Here is an 11,958-nt window from a genome sequence, read left to right as displayed (position 1 = left end):
TCCCCCATTCTCTTTATCTATCTTTTTCATGCGTTCAGTTATCATTTAACATAACTTAATGTGAGGTGAACTGGTTATCAAGAGTTGCAATGAGTGGATGAATCATTTCATCAAGTGGTATGACAGACTTCATCTACATCTCCAGGAACAATGCATTTATGCTTCTCTATTCCCGTGTGTGTTAAGGTGATGGGAGGGGAGGGGGGAGGGGTGGAGGCTGTTGCTTGTTGGCATTTTTTTGGATCAGTTTCATCTTTCGAAGCTTTCCTTGTCTATTTTGAACAATTGGGACCTCAGAGTTCCTACATTTTCTCTCTCCGAATGAGTCCTACGATCATGGGTAGCTCACTTCATGTGAAGCACATTGACTTAAAGGAACTTCATCGTGATCCAAGCCTGCTCGAACTGCAGGAAACGTTTACGGCTCGGTGACTCTGGCTCAGAGTTGATGAGCTGGAGGCGGACATTTGAGCATGATGATGGATCAAGGAGGGAGAACATTGCCTGGACATCTCTTCTCAGCTTTCTGCCACTCCCTCTCTCTCATTTACCTACTATTGTCTCATTTTAGTATTTCTTCTTTCTGTTCTTTGCTTAATATATCTTGTATCGTCTTGCCTTCCTTTATTTGCCCCTCTTCAATTAAATACTGGAGAAATGGTCAGTGAAGAAGAAGGGGAGGGGTGACTGCATGAGAGGCAGAAATGGGGTTCCTGAATGTAGTTCTTGTAGCATCTCAGTCCTTGCACTTGTCCAATGGTATTAGGTTGTTGCAGCCGGTGCGGATGGCAGCGGGGAATGCAGGAAGAATGATCAAACTGACCATAGGGGAAGTTTAAAGTGATGTCGTTGCTCACCCGGTTGCTAACCATTTTAACTCCCCTTCCCATTCCAACCCCTCTGTACCATGCCCCCTCCAGTGCCAGAGTGAGGCCACACGCAAAATGGAAGGAAAGCACCTCATATTCCACGTCAGTCTGAAGAAGGGTCTCGACCCGAAACGTCACCCATTCCTTCTCTCCCGAGATGCTGCCTGACATGCTGAGTTACTCCAGCATTTTGTGAATAAATACCTTCGATTTGTACCAGCATCTGCAGTTATTTTCTTATATTCCACTTGGGTAGCTTAAAACCTAATGGTATGAGCATTGAATTGTCCAATGTTAGTTGACAACCGCCCCCCCCCCCCCCCTCCATTTTCCCTTTTCTGTGCCCTATTTGGGTGCACACCCATTTCTCCCACTATTCCACCCCCCCCCCTTTTCTCTTTCCCCCAATCACCTTCTACCCATATCCCTTTCACTGGCTTCACGTTTCACCCCCTCCCCGCGCAATAATCAGTCTTAAGAACAGTCCCGAACTGAAACATCACCTATCCATGTCCTCCATAGATGCTGCTTGACCCCACTGAGTTACTCCAACACTTTGTGTCTTTTTTAAACGTAATGTAGTGGTGACTTGGGATGGTAGCAGTCATGGAGATATGATTCTCAGCAGCCTCTAGCTTGGGACCTGAAGGCTGTGTTGCCAGCCTAGCACCAGGGTTAAGAATATCTACTTGTGGTAGGAGAGTCATGGAGTCGTACAGTCATACAGCGTGAAAACAGGCCCTTCAGCCCAACTAGCCCATGCCGACTAAACATATATCATCTACGCTAGTCCCTCCAGCCAGCGTTTGGCCCGTATCACTCTAAACTGATCCTATCCATGTACCTATCTAATGTTTTTTCAAAGTTGCGATAGTCCCTGCCTGAACTACCTTCTCTGGCAGCTTGTTCCATGCACCCTTTGTGTATAAAGGTTACCTCTCAGGTTCGTAATAAATCTCCCCCCCCTCATCTTAAACCTGGTTCTTGATTCCCCATACTCTGGCCAAGAGACTCCGTGCATTTACCCGATCTATTACTCTCGTATTTTTGTTTACCTCTGTAAAATCACTCCTCATCTTCCTCCAAGGCCAAAATTCCAGGCCTGCTCAACCTCTCCCGATAGCTCAGACCCTTGAGTCCTGGCAATAGCCTCGTAAATCTCTGCACCCTTTCCAGCTTGAGAGGAACTTGGAATGAGAGGGAATGTGGTCAAAGAGTGAACCAACTGCATTGAAAAATGGAAGTTTAACAGTAGGAATAGAACTACTAGAGTCCAAATTAAACAAAATCAGAATTTTGAAGGTTTAGTTTAGTTTAATTTATTGGTGCATCTACCGAGGTACAGTGAAAAGCTTTTTAAACTTACAGTGAAGCTGGTAATAACTTTGTGCATTACTTTCCGAGCCACATTCAAATTGGCATAGGGTCAAACGACAAGAGAACTCAATGTGTGGCACAAGAGAACTCAATGTGTGGCACAAAAATTGTTCGGGAGTAAATGGCCTTCAATTCATGTGGCACCACCATCAGTACTGGGGAATGAGAGAGTGTTTCTCTTGGAATAGACTCCACTCGAGCCAGGCCAACACTGCAGTTTTGCAAAGATAGGCACAAAATGCTGGAGTAACTCAGCAGGACAGGCAGCATCTCTGGATAGAAGGAATGGGTCACGTTTCGTGTCGAGACCCTTCTTCAGACATCTGGGCCCGAAACGTCACCCATTCCTTCTATCCAGAGATGCTGCCTGTCCCGCTGAGTTACTCCAGCATTTTGTGTCTATCTTCGCTGCAAACCACCATGTGCAGTTCCTTCCTCCGCCACAGTTTAGCAAATGGAACTACTGGGGCTGTAGATAACATTTGAAACTAAACAGCGGAGGGCGAGTCTGACGAGGCAAACGATGGACTGTTAAAGAGAAGGGATGCAAAGATAGCAGGGGGTGAATTCTGGTGAGGGGAAATTTAGACTGTGAAGGAGAAAGAATGCACTGATTGTGCACAGCAGAAAAATGGGCAATAAAAAGATTCTGTCAGGATAGTGTCAATTCTGTCAAGGATGTGAGTATACCTTCAACTGAAGTGACAGCAGGAAATAATGTTGTAGAGACAAATCTAAAAGCTCTTCATCCAAATGCACACAACACATGTACCAAGATGGATGAATTAGATGCACAAATAGAAATACATTCAGTTCTATCTGAGATTTTTTTTTAAATGGGTCAACTCTGACTAACAAGAGAGATCAGGAATAGGGCACTGCTGGGTTCAGTGCTTGGACCATGGCTATTCACCACAGCAACTATGTAACCTCTACCTTTGTCTCTACCCAACAATCGGCCGAGAAGGAAACCTCCTTACCTAAAGTCATCTGTTGTCGGCCTTGATTTGTCCTGCCTTTTTTAGCTTCCAGTTTTTTCCCCCACTCTCCCAACTGCAACCAGTCTAAAGAAGGGTCCCGACCCAAATTGTCACCTATCCTTGTTCTCCAGAGATGCTGTTCGACTTGCTGAGTTACTCCAGCACTTTGTATCTATCTATCTTTGGCGTAAGTGAGCATCTGCAGTTCATTTTTTATCACAATTGTAAAACATCTAAGTTTGCTAATGATGCAAACCTGGGTAGCAGTATGACTTGTGAGGAAGGTGGGGGAAAGTTTAAGGAATAAGGACAGGTGAATTGGTAAGGACATGGCAGGTGGAATATAGTGTGGAAAATGTGAGATCACCCGCTTGGTAGAAAAAATAGAAAAATAGTGGTTTTGTTTTCAAATGGAGAAAGACTGAAATGTATTAATGTTTGGTAATGCACTCCTGATCGTAAACAACTCATGAAGCAACTTGTAATCTCCCTCTCCTTTGGTCTTTTCATTATTACATAGAACAGTACAGCACAGGAACAGGCTCTTTGGCCCACTGAGTCCACGTAGACCATTGATCACCTGCACACTAGTTCCATGTTATTCCCACATTCGCATCCCACACACTACACACAAGGGCCAATTAACCTACAAATCTGCACGTCTTTGGAATGTCGACGGAATCCAGAGCACCCAGAGGAAACCCACACGGTCACAGGGAGAATGTGCAAACTCCGCACAGATAGTACCCAGGGTCAGGATTGAACTCGTGTCTCTGCCGTTGTGTGGCATCAGCTCTATCGCTGCACTTCTGTGCCACCCTAAAGGTGTATCAAGAAATGGACCACACAGGAAAAATTCATCAGTAGCTGAAACATCAATTGCTAATCATAAAACAAATGCCCTTATTGTTTGCTATGTTCAAAAATATAAGGACTTACCTAAAAAAAAAAGACATAATCTACTCCTTCAAAATTAAAGGATATATCTTTAGAAAGGAGATGAGGAGGAATTTCTTTTGTCAGAGGGTGATGAATCTGTGGAATTCATTACTGCAGATGGCTGTGGAGGCCAAGTCATCGGTTATTTTTAAGGTAGTTGACAGATTCCTAATTAGTACGGGTGCCAAGGTTTACGGGGAGAAGGCAGGGGGAGAATGGGGTTGAGAGGGAAAGAAAGATTATGATTGAACACCAGAACAGACACGATGGGCCAAATGGCCTAATTCTGCTACTATGAGTTATGGACTTACGAAAATGTTTTTTCACAAGAAAAAAACTACAAACTGCAAATCAGAGTGAATAACACAAAGTGCCAAAAAAAGAAACAGTTAGCAGTTGAGAGTGAATGATTCAGGCATACAAATTCTTCATCAGAACTCCATATGTTCTCTAATCCAGAAATGTGACCTGAATAGATGAGAAGATACTTTAGCACATGAAGGTAGTAAAGATTGAATGGTGCTGCAGCAATTATTAATACAAGTGTAACAAGAAATTTGAGCCTGAGATTGGTCTTTTCGAGAGCTAATCCGAGGACATGTTACATCCTGTCTGGTTTACTTTTCCATTACAGGCAAAATAATAAATATACAAGTGCTTACCTAACTTCCCCAGGCTGTGGGAAGGGAGAAACAAACACGTTACATAGAACAAGAATTTGAAACAAATGTTTATTCATTCAAAGTGCCACTAACCTCTATGCAGATCAGTATGCTCCAAATAATACATAGTGTATAAAATGCATGAAATGAGGGAATGAATGACATTTAAAAAAACCAGAGTGATGTGTAAAATAGTAAAAGTAGATGCAAGATTCTAACGACACCATGATGAATGGAAATGTAACAAATATGTGATCATTTGACATGTGAGCTCCATGTAATTTCAATTTGCCAGAGGGGAGGAACACAAAGCTGCCCTGCGTCTCAGCTTTTACAACCTGCACAATACAACACTGGAATGTGGGCCCACACCCATAATAGCGCACCTAATGTGTTCCCCGTACGGTGTGAATGATTAGTTCCCCTTTCTATTTTAAAGTTGGGGTTCAAATTCCTATTTCCATTCGGTTCAATCTCATGGCCTTGCTAAACTGTGCTTTGCTGACCATATTTTCTTATTAATCGTCATTGGGTATTTTAGGAAAACTCAGTGAATTATTGATGTGTAATTGCAGAAGTAGGGAAACAAGTGCATTTATAGAGAGCTACTTCATTAACCAAGCCTCTGTGACCACACTGAGAGGCTGCACACTTGACACATTTTATTGGCTTTATTAAAGGGTAGGGGGACTTGATTGAAAACTTACTCTGAATGACAGTGACTAACCAACTATCTTACGGTCTTCAGCGAGAGATTATTCAACATTATAGGCTTAAGAGGCCCAGCTTTTTCAAAGCTGCTTCACTATCCTTCTCTGCGGCTGACGGTGGAGAGGTCGACTTCTGAGCCTTTTCCGTTGCAAGAGGTTGGGCGGAGGCGGCATCGTTGGCGCGGGACGCGTCTCCAGTTAGCTTCCACAGTCCCATTCTCTGCAGGGCGTCCTGTCTTGCTGCCCTCTGCTCAGGGGTTCCAAGTAACCGGAGCGAGTCGGAATGCGCCGCCAGGCCCTCCAGCTGACTGCCCGGCTGCTTCTGGGCAGACCCGCTCAGGCGAGCTAGAACCTGAGCACGGAGCTCCTGCACACTCACCCCCGACCTCAAAATGGTGTCAAACTTTTTCGCATGGGCCGGCAGCAAGGTGAGGGACCTGTGTGAGCCCTGTTCATCGGGCCTGGACACGCTGGATTCACCTGTGGCACCGGACTCTAACCCCATTGCGCCTTCAGACCCTTGGTATTTCAGTTTCTTCACCTGCTTCTTGTCTCTTTTGGTCGTCGCCATTTGCTTTGGAGTTGGGCCAAGCCCAGGAATGGAAGCCAGGCCTCTGACGTTGACCATTTCAGCAGCTGGACTGCTGGCAACTGGGTCTACATTTCCAATCGCCCCAGCAATAACACAGGGCCTCGACTCATCTGAAAGGATTGAAGAATAGAAAAATTCAGAACAGCAACGAAACAGCCCAATATGTTCAATTGGTATAAAAAAATAACTGCAGATGCTGGTACAAATCAAAGGTATTTATTCACAAAATGCTGGAGTAACTCAGCAGGTCAGGCAGCATCTCAGGAGAGAAGGAATGGGTGACGTTTCGGGTCGAGACCCTTCTTCAGACGGGTCTCGACCCGAAACGTCACCCATTCCTTCTCTCCTGAGTTGCTGCCTGACCTGCTGAGTTACTCCAGCATTTTGTGAATAAATACCTTCAGTATGTACAATTATATGCATAAGCGGTTCATGAAGGATTTTGGAGATTATAATGTCAGGGTTGTGAATGCATAAACACATGTTTTTTGATATTAGGTGCTAAAGTTGAGCTCAAATATCTTACCCCACGACATTTTCTCCCATTCAATTATTATTTTTCATCTAATTAAATGTGGACTGAAACTTGGCACACCTCATTGATACAGCCCAATTCTCACATGTTTGTACAGGTGCCAGAGAAATAAAAATCCTGTTTCGTGCGAGATGGAAATTGCATAAGCTATTTTAGGACTGATTATCAGTGATGGTACAAGGCAGAGAACTGGGGGATGTGGCAAATTAAAAAGGGTGGAAATGTCCTAGCAATTATCATCAGCGAAAGAGACAAACCAAAGAATATGAGGACTGGAAGGAGTGTGTCACTTGAGCATGCTTTACTAAATTCATGGCACGTCAATTGCTTTGTGTATTTTCTCATTTAAATATTTATCATTCCCTTAGTCTTCACAAAGGTATTGGTCTCGTCCTTGCATAAATGTGAGTATTAGAGTGTTGTGTTCAGTTCTGGGCACCATGTTATAGGAAAGTTGTTGTCAAGCTGGAAAGGGTGCAGAGAAGGTTTACGAGGATGTTGCCAGGACTAGAGGGTCTGAAATATAGGGAGAGGTTGAGCAGGCTGGGACCCTATTCCTTTGTGCGCAGGAGGATGAGGGGTGATCTTATAGAGGTGTACAAAATCACGAGAGGAATAGATCAGGTAAATGCACCGAGTCTCTTGCAACAGAGTAGGGGAATTGAGAACTAGAGGACATAGGTTTGAGGTGAGGGGGAAAAGATTGAATAGGACGGTGGGTGGATACATAGGGTGGTGGGTGTATGGAGCGAGCTGCTGGAGGAGGTAGTTGAGCCACGTACTATTGCAATGCTTAAGAAACATTTAGACAGGTACATGGATAGGATAGGTTGAGAGGGATATGGGCCAAATGCAGGCAGTGGGACTAGTGTAGATTGGACATGTTGGCCGGTGTGGGCAAGTTGGGGCAAAGGGCCTGTTTCCATGTTGTATGACTCTATGAACTCAACCTCCATGGTTCCCTGAGACTGACAATACCAAAGTCTTAAGATTTACACTGGTCACCTGGAAAAATGTATCTTTGCCTCAGGTCTAAATGATCCACCCCTCACTCTGTGACTGTGCTCCCCTCTTTAGATAAGGAACTGCTTCCTGGTATCTACCCTTTCAAATCCTCTCAGGATACTAACTGAAACAGTCCCAGAAGCAGGGCATTTGATGAGGGGAAGTGAGAACAATGCAAAAGTGATCGTACTTGCAAGAGGCTGAAATTTATATATCAATCAATCATACTGGCACACTTATTTCTTTAGAAAATATCAGAATGAAAACATTAGGAGTCATTTGCAGATTGAAAGCTCCAAAGTGGCTGTAGATGTAGCAAAGATCTTCTTATTAACAAACATGACCGTAAACAGACTGATATAATGTGGCGAGAACTTACTGGGCCTTGCTTTCTCTTTTGGTGGTCGAGTGCTGCATACCATTCCTAAAAACTCATAAAACCCATCACCTATGATGCCATCTCCCATGGTCGCTCCCTCTTTGTCATCGTCCTCTAGATCCACCTCTAAAGCATCAATAGTTTCAATCAAAAACCCCAGGCATTCTTTCTCTTGCTGGGACAAGTGGCTTAAGAACTCATCCTCCTACAAACAAAGCAGAAACATTTACACAAACCCAGTAAGTATCCAGTTTAGTTTAATTTAGTTTAGTTTAGAGATACAACGCGGAAACAGGCCCGCTGGCCCATCGAGTCCACGCCGACCAGTGATCCCCGTTTCACAAGCACACGCTACACACTGGAGACAATTTACAATTTTTACCGAAGTCAAGTAACCTACAAGCCTGCATCTGTTTGGAGTGTGGGAGGAAACCGGAGCACCCGGTGAAAACCCATGTGGTTACAAGAAGAATGTGCAAACTCCGTACAGACAGCACCTGTAGTCAGGATCAAACCCGGGTCTCTGGTGCTGAAGGGCAGCAACTCTACCAGGTGCTCTGTAGTTCTCTGTAGAACCCAATCTTATGAATTGTTTTATAAGTTTTTTTCCCTTTACTATTGTTCTTTTTTCTCTGGCCAACCATATCCTCCCCGATTATATCCTCTTTGTACATTTGGCATGACTGCAGCCTATGCTTTCAGCCTCTCTGTATCTCCTGATTTCTCTCGCTCCATGATCAACACATACACAACTAAGTTACTGCAGCCAAGTCTACACCTTTTAGCTTTACTAGCATCGGTGGCCCATCACCTGATGTAAGATGTGCTTCGAAAAACTTTGCACTAAAGCTTAGGTTGACTGTTCAGTCCAGTTGTGAAGGAGTGCTGCACTGTTACAGAGGCTGTTTCGTGGCTAAATCGGTAGACTGTGACCCTGTAGCCACTCTCATTTACCCACTGAAGAAAAGCAGTTATTACTGTTATCTTGACCAATATCTATCCATCAACAATTGTGAGTAAAATGAGTGAAGTGGATTACATCGCATGGAATTAGGGAGTGCTTGCTATGCTCCTGTCACCTGTTTCATTAGAACAATGATTATAAGAAAATAACTGCAGATGCTGGTACAAATCGAAGGTATTTATTCACAAAATGCTGGAGTAACTCAGCAGGTCAGGCAGCATCTCGGGAGAGAAGGAATGGGTGACATTTCGGGTCGAGACCCTTCTTCAGACTGATGTCAAGGGGGCGGGACAAAGGAAGGATATAGATGGAGACAGGAAGATAGAGGGAGATCTGGGAAGGAGGAGGGGAAGAGAGGGACAGAGGAACTATCTAAAGTTGGAGAAATATGCCCAGGCGAAATATGAGGTGCTGTTCCTCCAATTTCCGAAGGGCCTCACTATGGCACTGGAGGAGGCCCATGACAGAAAGGTCAGACTGGGAGTGGGAGGGGGAGTTGAAGTGCTCGGCCACCGGGAGATCAGTTTGGTCAAAGCGGACCGAGCGCAGGTGTTGAGCGAAGCGATCGCCGAGCCAGCGCTTGGTTTCGCCGATGTAAATAAGTTGACACCTAGAGCAGCGGATGCAATAGATGAGGTTGGAGGAGGTGCAGAGAACAATGATTATGCTTCCACTAAGCATTTGGTTGGCTGTAAAATGCTTCAGGCACATCATAACCACAATGAAAAAAAAAGTTGTTTTCTAACATCCTTCATCCAAACCATTACAAAATCTGCCGTATCAACTCACACTATCACTCCCCTGCTCTCCAACAATGCATACACATATTTATTTTCTTTCTACATTGATTAACTTAAAAATCACTTGATTTTTCTCCCCCTATCATCCACATATAGTCAAGAGTCAAGAGTGTTTTATTGTCACATGTCCTAGACAGAACAATGAAATTCTTACTTGCAGCAGCACAACGGAATATGTAAACATATAGCACTCTGTGCATATATATATATATGTATATATATATATATAACATTTTATCATTTATCATATACAGAGTGCTATGTTTACATATTCTGTTGTGCTGCTGTGTGTATATGTGTATATGTCTGTGTATATATATATATATATATATATATATATATATATATATATATATATATATATATATATATATGGTATATGATGTATACATATATATATAACATATTTATGATATTGTTTACACAGACATATACACACATACATACACATAAAAACATACAATAATAGCGCAAAACGATAAAACCAATGCCCCCAAGTCTATGTGTAGGAAAGAACTGCAGATGCTGGTTTAAATCGAAGGTAGACCCGAAATGTCACCCATTCCTTCTCTCCAGAGATGCTGCCTGCCCCGCTGAGTTACTCCAGTATTTTGTGTCTGCCCCCAAGTCTTTGTAGTTCAGAGCTTATTTGGAGGTTTTGGTGTTGAATAGCCTGATGGCTGTAGGGAAGAAGCTGTTCCTGAACCTGGACATTGCAGATTTCAGGCTCCTCTACCTTCTTCCCAATGGCAGGGGTGAAATGAGAGTGTGGCCAGGATGGTGTGGGTCTCTGATGATGCTGGCTGCCTTTTGAGGCCGCAGCCCCTGTAAATCCCTTCAATGGTGGGGAGGTCAGAACCCGTGATGGACTGGGCAGTGTTCACCAGTGTTCAATAGATGCTCCTATTGTACTTTCAAATGCTTCGAAGAAAAAGTGAACAATATCTTTTACATGATTTTCTTTGTAACGGTCAACCTTCCTTAGTTTATACTTATTATGCTTGTCTGTACTCTCATCAAATGATATAATAAAAATCATTTAAACTATTAAGCTTTTTATCCCCAGAGACACTGTTGATTGTTCCATTTAAGACCTTTGCAAACAAGCTCAAAAATTAAGATATTAATTTTCTCCAAGGGGAAATCTTTGGAGCATAAGGTTTGACAAGTAGTATCCTGAGTGACAAGGGCATTCAGTTACTGACCCAGAAAAACTCTTGCTGAAGCGGAATTATTTCTGACTGCCTCACAACCAAGGTCAGGAGAAGATGCTGCAGGAAGCACTGAAATGCAAAGCAATTTGGATAAACTATCTATCGGGGAACAATACACCGTTGCTAAAGCGAATGGTTTGTTGGCATTCATAGCGAGGGGATTTGAGTAGAGGAGCAGGGAGGTTCTGCTGCAGTTGTACAGGGCATTGGTGAGACCACACCTGGAGTATTGCGTACAGTTTTGGTCTCCTAATCTGAGGAAAGACATTCTTGCCATAGAGGGAGTACAGAGAAGGTTCACCAGATTGATTCCTGGGATGGCAGGACTTTCATATGAAGAAAGACTGGATAGACTCGGCTTGTACTCGCTGGAATTTAGAAGATTGAGGGGGGATCTTATAGAAACGTACAAAATTCTTAAGGGGTTGGACAGGCTAGATGCAGGAAGATTGTTCCCGATGTTGGGGAAGTCCAGGACAAGGGGTCACAGTTTAAGGATAAGGGGGAAGTCTTTTAGGACCGAGATGAGAAAGTTTTTTTTCACACAGAGAGTGGTGAATCTGTGGAATCCTCTGCCACAGAGGGTAGTTGAGGCCAGTTCATTGGCTATATTTAAGAGGGAGTTCGATGTGGCCCTTGTGGCTAAAGGGATCAGGGGGTATGGAGAGAAGGCAGGTACAGGATACTGAGTTGGATGATCAGCCATGATCACATTGAATGGCGGTGCAGGCTCGAGGGGCCGAATGGCCTACTCCTGCACCTATTTTCTATGTTTCTATATTTCTATGTTTCTAAGTGCTATAAAAGTACCAGATGAAGACACAAGGAACTGAAGATGCTGGTTTTACAAAAAAATGACATAAAGTGCTGGAGCAACAGTGGATCAAGCATAATGGAGGAGAATTTCTTCAAAGTAGGCATAATTTGAGAAG

The 11,958-nt window shown here is 43.6% G+C and overlaps 1 protein-coding gene across 3 annotated transcripts in view; it reads right to left on the bottom strand.

Moving 5' to 3' along the window:
• Positions 1-4,917: 4,917 nt before the first annotated feature.
• LOC144601610 (uncharacterized) overlaps positions 4,918-11,958 on the bottom strand; it is a 42,982-nt gene continuing 35,941 nt past the window's right edge. For all 3 annotated transcript variants that reach the window (XM_078413828.1, XM_078413829.1, XM_078413827.1), the window contains 2 exons: positions 8,049-8,253; positions 4,918-6,239 (listed from right to left, as the gene is read on the bottom strand). In XM_078413828.1, the coding sequence (XP_078269954.1) occupies positions 5,593-6,239; positions 8,049-8,253 (852 nt within the window). In that variant the 3' untranslated portion in view covers positions 4,918-5,592. The remainder of the gene's footprint in view (positions 6,240-8,048; positions 8,254-11,958) is intronic.

Source organism: Rhinoraja longicauda, chromosome 17 (genome assembly GCF_053455715.1).
Source record: "Rhinoraja longicauda isolate Sanriku21f chromosome 17, sRhiLon1.1, whole genome shotgun sequence".
In the NCBI taxonomy this organism is placed as follows: domain Eukaryota; kingdom Metazoa; phylum Chordata; class Chondrichthyes; order Rajiformes; family Arhynchobatidae; genus Rhinoraja; species Rhinoraja longicauda.
The sequence above is the reverse complement of the archived record's forward strand: the minus strand, read 5'-3'. Positions and strand labels throughout refer to the sequence as shown.